At 37.0% G+C, this 13,836-nt stretch overlaps 1 protein-coding gene across 1 annotated transcript in view; it reads right to left on the bottom strand.

The window, feature by feature from the left end:
• Positions 1-13,836, bottom strand: part of KIAA1549L (KIAA1549 like) — a 119,629-nt gene that overhangs the window by 34,694 nt on the left and 71,099 nt on the right. Inside the window, exon 15 of the mRNA XM_044425840.1 lies at positions 10,617-10,834. Within this exon, the coding sequence (XP_044281775.1) occupies positions 10,617-10,834 (218 nt within the window). The remainder of the gene's footprint in view (positions 1-10,616; positions 10,835-13,836) is intronic.

Below are 13,836 nucleotides of genomic sequence, written 5' to 3' on the forward strand. Positions count from 1 at the left end.
AGTGAGAAGTAGAATTTATTAGACAACAAACCCCATGCAAATTTTGGAATCCTTCTGCATTTTGAAAATTTGTGTACAAAATCTACCATTCTAAATTGAAATATACATATATCAATTAACTTTGCTTCTGATAATGATGGATTTGCCTTGTGTGCCTGAAAACCATACAAGCATAAGGACATTCTTTCATATCCTTATAATTAAGATCCAATCTAGTTCAGAATCCCAGCCTCCAAGCTACAGCATCACAGGCATACAGTTTGAATTTAAAATTCTTCCTTAAAGGAAGAGACCAGTTTACACATCATGATAAGCATCATGAAAATAAAACTAACCCACATTGCTCTCAACAATCAGGCATTTTGTGGCTTGTTGTGGTTTGCTTATCCCATGAACTCAAGCTCTTTCATATCTTTGTCCCTATGGAGGGAAACTTTTCCATGTCCTGCCCTTCTCTGCCAATCTATTATGCCAAGTCTGTAAATATATGTTTGTTTTTAATTTTTATTTTGCTGTCATTCACCTATATATTTCCATTTTCTTCAGCAGTACTAGAGATGTGAAGGCTCAGAAAATACCCAGAAATTTTGGAGGGAAAGTTCTTCCAAATTTTTCTAAAAACCATTTTAGGGGTTTTTTCCCCCCAAAATTTTGAAAAATTTAACAGTTTGCGGTCATGAAAAATATTCCTTTAGAACTTCAGGAAAGATGTTCATGCATAGTTACACAGTCTTTTACTCCCTCACCCCCACCACACAAATAATGTATATAAACAATGTAGTAAAGATACCTTTATATAAAGGCTAGAAATGTAGAATATCTGGAAATATGGAAGCTATGAGGAAAAGTATTTAATCATCTGTATAAGATTCCCAGCATATTATTTCTTCCATTCCTTATTTAAATTATTTACCTAATATATATTTTATTGAGAGGCATGTACAGAAGCTCCAAGTCATGCTCAATTTCCTAACATATGGGTAGAATCACCATCTATTCATATTGAAAAATAGGTATGTTTAACGATTTGAGTTTTGATCTATAGAGTCCAGTTTCTGGGCTTATTCTGGTTAAATGCTTAGCAGTCAATTAATGTAGTTCTTAACTAAAATACGCATATAAAATAAACAAAAATATGATGTACATTAATACAAATTACTTATAAAAATTAATAAAATGCCACCCTTCAAGTAATAGGAGATCACTTAAATTAACCATAGTTGCTTACCATTTCTAAGCCAATTTTTTCAGGCTAAATAAAATTTCAATATTTTCCCTTCAGTTCCTATTCCCTAAGCTCCACCCAAGAACAGTTTGAAGAATATTCCCAAACCACTTTACAAACAGGAACAGATGCTCTACATCACAGTCTTCCTTTGCCTCCAGTTTTCCTGCTTCTAGGATGTTTCAGTTATTTCAAGGGCTGCTTGCTGAAGTTGCCTCTGGTCAGACATTAAATGGGAAATTAAAATGTGTTATGTTTATCTTGATTTGTTCATAAATCGTCATGCTTGGTACATTGCATTTGAAATGTGTTCAGACAATAATTGCACATATACTGAGTTTATTTTTAAAAATTTAAATATAGTAATTTTATGAGCAAGCCAAGATATGTATAATATAACTTTAGGAATATAATGTTATTAATATAGAACCATGGCTAGATTTACTGGAAGAAAAATATTGTGTACTTATTACACAATTGCAAATGACCAAAAAAATTAAACCTGAACTGATTTATATAGCATGTATAACCATTCTCCTAATTATAGTGGACTGCCACAACAGCTCCATCCAACAATAATCAGTCATTGTTTTCAGATTTTGCAGTCAAGAGAGGAACCCAACTGGAGGAGGAAACTAACCTGTGAGCTCAAGACCTTTTGGAGGATGAAGTGACAAATGGGAGTCTACTGGCTCCCCTGATCCCCATGATTGGGAGCTTTCTATATAAAGAGAATAATCTAACTAGTATGATTGTTATCCCTATTCAGTGTTATTTATGTGCAAGGCAAGAAGGAAAGAACATCCATGCTTTCTGTAAGAGTTAAGTACTAAAAACACCCTTTTGGACTTAGATAATGATGTTAGAGACACTGTTCTGGGAGACTTAGCTTTGTACAATCGAGTGTGGAATGCAGAAATTACATCTCATCTCCCATGCTGTTTAATATCACCATGTAACCACTTCAACAGCTTGAATTAATATTTGGAATTCTATTTCACTGATATGCTGTTGAGTTTTCTTTGAATATGAGTGAGGCAGTGAGTTCTCGAAACTAACCTTCCCCAATCTTGTGCCATCCAGACAGATTTGGACCACATCTCCCAGAATTCCCATCCAGCAGGGCCACTGACTGGGAATTCTGGTTGATGTGGTCTAAATCTGTCTGGAAGACACAAGGTTGGGGAAGACTGCTCTAAACAACAGCTTTATGTTAGTAATGGGCTAGTCCGAGAACAATACATAGAAGTAGAATCCAGCTTGGTCTGGCTTGTTGCTTGGTGATGACAAACTGATCAGCTGAACTAGAAGTAATTTATAAGCTCACTCTGAATAGAGTCAAGATCCTCTCCAAAGGTCCACATTTAAATTGTTTATGCTTTTTCTATTCCTTTTTTCTTTTTTATGTAAACAAATGTGTTGAGAAACTATAGTATTTGATAATAATACAAATACCATGCATCTATGTGTGTGTTATATATGTAATATACATGGTTATTTATTTATAACATTTATATACCAACTCATAACCCAAAGGACTGAGTAGTTTACAATAAAATACATATATACACTCATACACCCTATTTTTATATATGATTAAAAGTTGCTTTATGGACATGAATAGCCACAAAATGGGGTAAAATCTGAAATAAATTATGAGAGAAAAGGGGGTTCTACTGCCCAAGGCAGACTGCTATACATCACCTCTATACTGTCAGTACCATTGCTGTAGTACCATCTGTTCCTATTTGAATTTCCAGCTTTTAATTATTTATTTACTTACTTAATTCCTATACTGCCTTTAGTCAAGATGATGCCATTTTATTGCAAAATTGCAAGGCAATTTATCTAAGAATTCAGCACTATATATCCTGTACCATGAAGTATTTATTTAGTTCAGGAAAGCCAGAATATCAGGTTGTAAACAGTGCAGTTAATGATTCTGTAGCACTTTTTATACAATAGTATTTCCCTCAGAGCTGTAACCACTTTCTATATGAATTATATGCCACTCAGATTTAGTGGCAAAGTAGTATGCTTCTTACTGAATAATTTAAGACTGCACTGGTCCATTCAGCATAATATAACCACACTTTCTATGTATTATTTATTTAAAAAATAAACCATCCAACTATTACCATGCAAGCACAACCATTTAAAAATGTCACATACTAAGATAATTAAACTGTCAAACTGTTATAGTTATTTGTTTGTTTGTTATATTTATATATCATAGTTTTCTTGTAAAGAACCCAAGCTGGTTTACAGTACTTAACCTCTCCATTTTATCCTCACAACAACCCTGTGAGGTAGGTTAAACAGAACCAAAGTTGGTGAACTTCATGGCGACCAGCACCCAGATATCCCAAGCCCAACACACTATGGAAGTGTGGTTTCTAATGATCCTGTCATTTATTGTCATAGAATAAATGTATACGTAACAAACTTATCTATATACCACTTTGCCCATACATTGGAAATCCATCCTAATATGCTGAAGCAGACTTCCACCTGTGTATAGGAACTTCCAGTTCTCCTCTTCCCCAGTATCAACAACACTGGATTTAAAGCCATGCTAAGCACTTCATTCAACGGTCCATATGAAGCTACTGAACAATAGGAAATTTCACCCATATTAAATAAGGAGCAAGTGGAGAAAAGATAAAACAAAAATGAATTACCTGTTGAAGCATCCTTCAACTAACCTGGGGCAATATATAAACACCATCAAGATATGCAAACACCCCTGGAATGCCAGCTTGGGTTCTGACTCTAACCTCAAAACAGAAGGTGTAATAACCTAAATGTACCTCAGGCAGCCTTCTCTCCAGCCATACAATGAGACCCTTCTCTCACCAGGTTTCATATCCTACATCAAAATAGGTCACACTGACCATCTTCTGCTACAATAACAAGGTATTGTTACCTTGAGTAATGAGACCCTGGCCAGGTGTGCAACATCAGATAATAGGAACTTGTCTGTAAAAACATAATGGTAATCTTCACTGCAGGATATTAGACACAGATAAAAGGTAAAGGGCTACAACATATATTGTCACCCCCAGGAAGAAAGGCAAGAAAATGTTGTGAGGCCTGGGTGTAATAAAATAGCAGATGTACAAATTTCTACAGTTTAACCCCTTATAATCCACCTCTCTGTGATTAAGTTTCTGTCTCTCCCTTTCCTAAATGTAAGACTTGGGAACACACCTGTCCCAGTAAAGTAAGAAAATGGAAGAACAGTAATCTCCCTTCACTTATTAGCAACATTCTCTCAAACCTGACAGAAACAAAGTAAAAGAATTGTTTTAATTTGGTGACTGGAGATTACTACTGACTTGATAAATCAGACCAAGGATCAAAGAGGCATAAATGTTTCCTGCTCCTGACACAAGGCCAAAAAGAGTTGCTTCACACTAAGATTTTAGGTTTACACCTAAAATGTATAGCATGAGTATCTTAAATAACAGATTGTATATGTTAAAAGCATGCATTTGGGTTTCTGCTATACATTTGTAGAGGCCCTTCCTAGACCCAAGTTTGAAAATAACAGTTTTATGCTGAGGTGGAAACTTGATACTTGATACTTTGTTATAGTTCTACTTTTTAGCACCTTGGGAGAAAGTAACAGCTTTTAAATACTAACCAAACTATTGGTCCAGCATAGTTTGCCTTTTAATTTAGACATCTGTTTCTTACATAACTGTGTCTTGTATAATACTTTCACAAGAACATCTGATGTCAGTGGTAAATGTGTGTGCCCTTCTGGTAGGCAGTTTATGAAAATTATGGCAATAACTAGATGTAAAATATCTCTTTTAAAAGACCAAAACGGCCAACTAAAAACATTACAGAAAGATCTATTTCCAGTTTAGAGATATTGAGATTATTACAGCTTTCAAGCACAAGAAGTGTGGAAGGCACACACAATACAATGGAATAAAGGTTAGTTGTTCTTATTTGACAGTTTTACTTAGTATATAAAATTCTAGCATGGCTTTAAAAAACCATGCTAGAATAAACTTGTCAGCTTGTTGTTTTCATGCGCCATCAAGTCATCCCTGACTTATGGCATCCCTATGAATGAAATGTCCCTTGGAAATGTCCTGTACTTGACAGACCCACTCAGCTCTCCCAAGCACAAGGCTGGGGCTTCCTTTATGGAGTCCGTCCATCTCATATTTGATCTTCCTTATCGTCTTCTGCCTCCAACTTCCCCTGGCATGATTGTCTTTCCCAGGAAGTCTTGCCTTCTCATGGTGTGTACAAAGTATGATAGATTCAGTTTTGCCATTTTTGCTTCTGGGGAAAGTTGCTGTTTAATTTAATCTAGCAGCCACTTGTGTGTCTTTCTCTCAGCTCAGAGTACTCAAAACCTTGTTACCTATACTGCCAAAATGCATTGTAATTTAATCATATTCTTATTATTATATTTCTAATATATATACTGGGAGAACAAATAGATTTCTTATTTGGGCCAAAAATGGGCTCGTAAATTTAGAAGTAACATATAAATATTTATCTTGATTAAGTTGCCTTGTAAATTCTTCTAGATTAAAATAATGACATTTATAAATAAATAGGCATTTATTCAGTCTGTAAAATGATGCATGCCTTCACTTTGGACTGGATGACACTTGTTGCTGTAGATTATACAAAACTTACATTGCTGAAAAGTTAGTACTTGCATAAAGGAATAATGCCATGAAATGCAAACGGTATTCCTTCAAGATACCTAAAATGCAAAAAAATACGCCTTTTGGGATTGTAAAGCTAAAATATTTGTAAGAAAGGCAACACAGCCTGCTGCTAGATATTCAAGGAGATGTGGGTTTACAACTATAGCATGTCCTTTGTTAAACTAAAAAAAGTAAAACTGAAAAAAAATGTGCAAAACTATTTTTTCTCTCTTTTGTAAGGAGATGCTGGATATAACCCTGAGATGGTATGTGAGGTGGGATTCAAAACTGTTTGAAAAAGATGGCTGAGGGGGAAGTGATAGCAGTTATTCAGTACTGAAATTATTAAAATAAGAGAAAACATCCCTGCAAGTCTCACACTCTTACCTAGAAACCTTGGTCCTAGATAAGCAGACATGTGTGGTGAGCATACAGGAAGAAGTATCTCCAGCTGTTTGCAGTCCTGAGGGCATGGATGGACAAACAGACAGCCAGATTAATCCTGTATGTAGGGGAAACACTGTTCTCTGAATTTCACTTTTACCAAGTACTATGAGAGCCAGAGAGAACAGGGCAGTGTAATGCCCTCCTCAGTAGGTACAACAAGATAAGCCTGACACTAGCCTTGCAGTTCTGCCATCAAACAATTGCACTGCTTTCAGATTATTCAGGCATCCTTGACCTAATTGTGAACGCATTAAGGGGAAAGCAGGGAGAGAAAGAATGCAAAACAGTGCTTATAATGAGTAGGCTTTGTGAGATTGCCCTGAGATTGCCAATTAGCTGATTTAAGGAAGACTCACTAATGAGAAGGGAGGTATCAGCATTAACAACTGGCACAAGCATAGGCTAGCCAGTGCAGACAGGGAACTCAAGAGAGGCATTTTAAAGATGTAACATGTGGCAGAGAATACTCAGGAGGTGTGCACAGAGCTGGAGACTGATCTTTATACAATCCGAATTATTTAGTGCTAATAATTTGTAAATATTTTTAGTGTGCTGTTACACACAAATATGAATTTGTAAAGCTCTATCTGAATAATACATTTGGGTTACTATTCACTTCATCAGCTTCTATTTCCAAGCACTAGTGAAAGAAGAGATAACAAATCTGGCTGCAAAGGAGAACCAAGAAGAAAATGTTCAACAAGTCACTATTATGTAAAATACAGATGTTCTATTTCAGAAAAAGCAAATACCCTAAGTGTATCCAGATGAATAAAATCCCAATCTCAGTACTTAATAAGCACTACAACAAATACTTAATCTTTCTATAATATGGACACCCTTCTCCAGAAGGCATATATGGGAATAATAATTCATTGTCAGCTCCTGTGGGCAATTATCTATTTTTTTTTTTTTAATTTCCTCACTCAAAGTTTTCAACCTTACTCAGATTACAGTAGGGTCATTTTTAGTAGAAGCCTAAAATTACCTCAACTTTGAATGAAATTGATTGTGAGCATACCCCATTAATGTAATTCAAATGCACTGGTGAATGCAGTAGTACAGAAATTGATTTTTAATTTCGCCTTCTAAAATGAAAAAGAAAAATTAAAAAGTGGAAAACATTTCATGGCCTCTTTCTACACAAGCAAGCAAACTCCCAGTGTGGATAATAAAATTTGCTGGATCAATATTAAAATTTCATGCAAAATATATTTTAAGGATTTCTTAATCCTTTGATACTTTCTAACCTTCCAGTCATGATTTCAACACTACATTACATCTCCTGCGTACATTAATATGAAATTTTTGCCTGCTTCATTTATATTCCTAAGACAGTGTATGCTAATAAAAGAGGTTACTGTATAATTCAAAAGTTATCTTATCTTTTACTGTGCATATGTAACAATCCTCCCCTCCTTTGCACTGGAGGCCTGTACAAAACCCTAGTGCCCCAGAGTCTTAGCAATGGCACCAGATATACCAATGAAGAATCTTCCTACTTTGCTGACCTTAATCACCTTAGAACTGTATTTCTCCAGCATTTACTCTCTCCAGACTCACTCTAATATACATAAAAGCTGTTGGCTCTCATCACTTTTTATATTCCAAGTATATCCCTATTCTAAAATCTCAGTGCAAGAATTTTCTTCCCTGCTCAGTCAGGGTTGCCTTGAACAAAGAGCCCTACATTTCAAGCCTTGGAAAAGTAATATCTGGGCAGGTTAGGAGGAAGAATTGCTGGCACTTCCAGCATGATGTCCTAATTTCCTGGAGTGGGGAATGAGATATTAGAAGTCCAGTCTGGTGCCCTTGAATGTCTGAAAGCCCTCAGTGGACAGATGTCCTCCATGTGAGTTGCTCTGTGAGACCACCCAATTCTCCCTGAATGCAGACTCAATCCCATTCATGCTTTTGGTATGCACTCCATGGATATTCACCTATGCTTGGGCTCAAGTGCCATGCAGGAGCAATGACTGTTCTTACTCACTCAACTGTCCAAGACCTTGCATAAGGATGACTCCAGGCTGATGTAACAAAAGGGGATGAACCTCAGCTGAACCTCCTTTGGGTGGACAAATGCAACTACAATTCCCAGCCTTGCTGGTCACTGGGCATGGTGGCTGAGCTGATGGGTGTTGAAGGGTAACAGGTTTGGGGAAGTGTAACAGTTTAGCAATGCTAAAAGCCTATGAACATGAAGAAAGCAATTGGGTGCTATGCGTAATGTTCAAATATACATATATCCATATGCCCAGTTTTTCTACAAATAAAAATTTAGACAAGATCTTTAGTAAAATTCTGGAAAGCACAACTTTTTAAAATTGAAGTTTCCAACAATTTCAGTACTCAATTGTAGGGAAAATTTTGAAAATAGGACTACACTGAACAGTCTAGTGAATGATGAAAATATAGGTGTTCTTACATTTTTCTACTGCTACCATAATTTTTTGTACTGCTACCACAGATTCCAGTTTTCACCTGGAACTTCAGTTCTTGCTACTGTTAGCCAATTAAGTACCTTCCAAAACCCTTGATATCACTGTTTGTTTGAAAGACCATAGGATTTTAGTTTGGGGGTTTACAAGTTTTAACTGGCAGTTTGTGGGAACCTTGCATGGCAAAATACTTTCTATATAGTAAATTCATCCATTTATCTTACAGCCATAAGTCCATGAAGGTCATTCACAACATAAAAAGTAATGGATGGCATAAAAATTAATGAAATTTGTTTAAATTAATAAATGAGTATTATCCATGTTTCTAAAATTAACATAACATAAGCATATTAACTATTAAGAGAGCTAAGAATCTGGATATGTAATGCAGCTACTACAATGAGCAAAGAAAAAGTTCCCACAACACAAAAATTCAGCTCCTACACAATATGCTTCAAATTGTTATCCCTGAAAATTCAGTGGGATGAAAGAATAAAAGGGGGTCCAAATTGTTTCATGGATACAAGGATAATGGTTGGACTGACATTCCTCTGAAGACAGTGTGTTAATCAAGCAACAGCCTAACAAGAGCAATTGCTACCAGATTTCTGCATTTACAGCCACGGACCAGTCTGGCTACAAGTTATATCTTCCAAATAATCAGGGACTATATATATATATATGATATATAACTGACAGCAACAGAAAAACCATCTCATAGGGCAAGTTCACACATCACTAAGCCATCCCAATAATAAGCCACACCTCTGTTTTAGAGAAAATTCCAACCATGGATGATAACAGACTGCCTAAATCATGCTTGGTATCAAACCCAATGAGGTGTATTTCTTAGGAGACATTTCCACAACTGAACGGTCAGTCACCTTATAAATTTAGGATAGCATACTATAGAGACAAAGTGTTTTTGCACCCTCATTGAGATTAAACCTATATCACTCTCTTCATTAGCAAAATCATGAGCTGGAAAAAATTCTGACAATGTTAATTATAATTATCACAGAATCCCAGTTAAACTGCACATAATATTTCCATGATTAAATCCAGTTAACTCCTCCTCCTCCTGCTGTATCTTTCTGTAATGCAGTTATCAGTTTCAGTTATCAAAGAGACAATGTGGTGTGATGGTTACACAGTGCTGAGCTGGAGATCTGGGAGTTCAAGGTTCTAGTCCTCACTCAGCCATGAAGTTCACTGGGTGACTAACCAGTCTCAGCCAAACCTCCTTCACAGGGTTGTTGTTTTCAGGATAAAATAGAGAAGATGAGAACCTTGAAACCCATCTTGCAAGAGAAAGGAGGGATATAAATGCCATGCTGTTACCAAAAACTGATGTTTACATTTTGCTAACACTTTTTGTACTACCATCTATTTTTATTTATTTATTTAGTAAACTTCTATGCCGTCCCATTCGCCGAAGCCTCATATTTAATCCTGTACATAGAATAGCAGAGAGCAACGCACTTTGAGTCAGGTTATCGTTCACTCCTGATCTCAGTGATATCAATGGGCAATGATAATTCTTAAGTCTGATCAACAAAGAAAAACAGAGAGCATTTTATACCAACTGTCATATTGCTTTTCAACATTTTATTATGATCATCATGATATAGCACTGTAACTTCACCAATAAAACACCAATCTCTTCAAAGAAACAACAGGTCAATGAATAGAGGAAAAATGGCATGTATGAGAATATTCTTCATGTACACATAAACATGTTATTTCATGCTATTGTTCCCCCACATGACATCTGGGCAACACTACTCCTATGGTGAAATAGATTACAAAATATGCAAAGCCACTCACCTGTTTTTGGGTTCTACAAATGGAGAGGATCCATCTGTATCAGGATCCAAAATACGATCTATTTCATTTTGTGCTTTTTCATACATCTTTTTTCTGTCTGCCAAGCCTTTATTGTTATCAACTTGAGGGAAATCGTAATAGCCTTTCCGCTTGGCTTTCAGGCGCAATTTGTTGCGATAGTGCTCTATATCAGACTTCTGCTTCAATGCTTTGTTAATCTGACAATAAACAAAAATACATGTTACAAGATAGAAATACATCAAATCACACTACCATTTTTTCAAGTGAGCGATCCTGTGAAACAATGAACAAAAATGTACTCTTCATTCTTCTGCACTGAAAGCGATGTTCAGTTGGGAACTTCTTTCAATTGTTTCTACAGCCTTCAGTAGTTTATTTTCAGTAATTGAAAGAATGGGTTGAAATGCTTCATATATGAGTACATATTGCAATTTACTTAATTTCCAGATATTGACAGGTCCTAACCTGGATAGTATTGTCTAATCCATAGCTTATACTGGTGAAAATGGAGCACGGGTCTGACTTATCTATGCCAACTTTAACATGGCATCAAAAAGACAGTAATAACTAATTCTAAACTTAGCAACTCTCCTTATTCATACATGGACTTAATGGCTGAATAAAAGAAGCACTGTAAATAAGTAACAACACATACGGGGTGTCTCTGGGCCCACTAACCAAAAAGACCTACTACTACTTCCCCCAGTAGCGAGACACACCCATCCAAGGTGGATAGGTTACTCTTTATCCCCTATAGAAAAGAATCTTATTATGGTAAAAACTATGATAATATCTCCTAATCTTCCTTTCATGGGAAAGCAGGAGATATCAGATACTCTAGTCTGAAAGCCTTGCCTGAAAATTGTTGGTGCAACTGGATTAGGAAACCACCTGCCTTGCACCATGAAACTGTCACTGTACATTCCCCAGTCCAGTATGCTGATATGCATTGTAACCTGGGCCTGGAAACGCCATTAAAAGAGATTATGATATCCAGAAACAGATAACTCCAAGTCAATCACCATTCATGGATGTGGTCATACCCTGTGTTAGTAGCTGACCAAGATAACACCGAGTTGCTAGAACCATCCAGAATGAAATCAAGCCCACATATCTAGTCCTATACTGGCAGTCATATGGCCTTAAATTTCCCTCCTGACTCCCATGCATTCTCATAGATAATATAAACTAAGCGAAAGAAATCTATCCCAGAAGGCAGGTGATATATGGGCAGTAGGTTTGATGATGCAGTTGTATTAAATATGTATGCTCCATTCTTTTGTAATCAGCGTTGGCATTTTCTCTTTCACCCTCAAGGTGGTATGGAACACAACGGTCATTCACTGGTATACTAGTAACTAATGAGCACTACATTGCATGGAAACCTGAGGGCTCTGTCTCCCATTTGAAAATTAATTCAAATGGAATAGTTAAGTAAGTACGGGTTAATGAAAATTCCCTGCAGATCCAGGTAAGCCAAAGACTTTGGAAAACTTGGAACAGATACACCCTGTATTAATAGCAATTGTTTTCCTAATCCATGTGAGTTATCTCTGGAGTTTCTACAGTAGATAGTATTCTCCCCAGAGAGGTATCTGATTAATAACCTGAATCGTGAACTGGCTGGGATACCCATTCAGTTTCCTGAGATCCAATGGGGTCTGGATTTCTCAGAGATCTTCAACTTGTGATCTACAACAATTCAACTTCTGATCTACAACAATTATAAGATCCTTCTCACTTGCAATATTGCTCAGCCAAGTTTCTCCCATCTTGTAACTGTGCATTTGGTTCCCCTTTTCCTCAATGCAGACCTTGGCATTTGTCCCCATTGAAATTCATACTGTTGCTTTCAGCCCAGCTCTCCAGCCTGTCAAGATCACTTTGAATTTTTTCTCTACCTTCCAAGGTATTTGCTATCCCGCCCAGCTTTGTGTCATCTGTAAATTTAATCAGCATTCCCTGCACCTCTTTGTCCAAGTCATTAATACAAATGTCGAAGAGCACTGGTCCCAGGATGGAGCCCTGTGTGGCCCCACTTAGTCTGAAAAGGTGCCATTAAGAACCTCTTTCTGAGTCTGATTCTGTAGCCAACTGTAGATTCACCTGCCAGATCCATCTAGACCACTTTTAGATAGTTCGCTGATCAGAATGTCTTGGGGCTCTTTATCAAAAGCTTTGCTGAAGTCAAGATATAATGTGTCCACAGCATTTCCATAGTCCACAAGAGAGATTATGCAATTAGTCTGTCAAATTTTGGTCTTGATACATTCATGCTGGCTTCTAGTAATTAGTCAATTGTCTTCAAGGTGCTTACAGACTGACTTCTTTATTACCTGCTCCACAATTTTCCAAGGGATTGATGTCGGACTAACTTGCCTGTAGTTCCCAGGATCCTCCTTTTCAGCCTCTTTGAGGATAAGGACAACTTTAGCCTTCTTCCAGTTATCTGGACATCATAATTATTGCCCTTCCATTAGCAGAAGTGACCAAAGCTCTGTATAGCCATTTTTACTGGTTCATGCCCAAGGCTGCAGACAAGGTGCTTGCCTAAAGTGCTTGTGGTTGCCAGCCAACTTCAGGAACTTATGAAAGTACTTATATAGTCCCATTTCAATCAGACTTCAGACCTAGTTTGGAAAGGAAATTGCCTTTGTCACCATGCAGTGTGACCTTTGCCAATAGAAGGTGATCCTGTTGATTCTCTAGGACATCTCAGCAGCTTTTGATAACATCAACCACAGTATTCTTTTGGGTTGGGAGTTGGAGGCACTGTACTCTAGTGGATCTGTTGAAACCTGGATGGCAGATTCCAGAAGGTGGTGCCAGGAAATTATTGCTCTGTGCTTTGACAGCTGCATGGGAGCCAAAGCAGTGAGACAGAGGTATTGTTGGTGTATGGTTCACCTGCCCAGCTAAGTGATACTTATCCTGTTCTATAATGGGTTGCACTCCCCATAATGGTTTCACTTCATAGTTGGGGAGTGTTCTTAGTTCCACCATTGTCACTAGAGGCACAGGCAGTCTTAGTGGCACAGAATAGCTCTTATTCGCTTCGATAAGTGATGGTGAGACCGAGTGCCCAAACTGCAACCCAAAACCCGTTTATTTATCACAAAGTGCCAACACTGCAATAAAACCTGAATACTGGGGTTTTAGTTTAGAAAAGACAACTCACAGCCAGTCCAAGAAAATATAT

Source organism: Varanus komodoensis, unplaced genomic scaffold (assembly GCF_004798865.1).
Source record: "Varanus komodoensis strain SLA01 unplaced genomic scaffold, ASM479886v1 scaffold16, whole genome shotgun sequence".
Taxonomy (NCBI): Eukaryota; Metazoa; Chordata; class Lepidosauria; order Squamata; family Varanidae; genus Varanus; species Varanus komodoensis.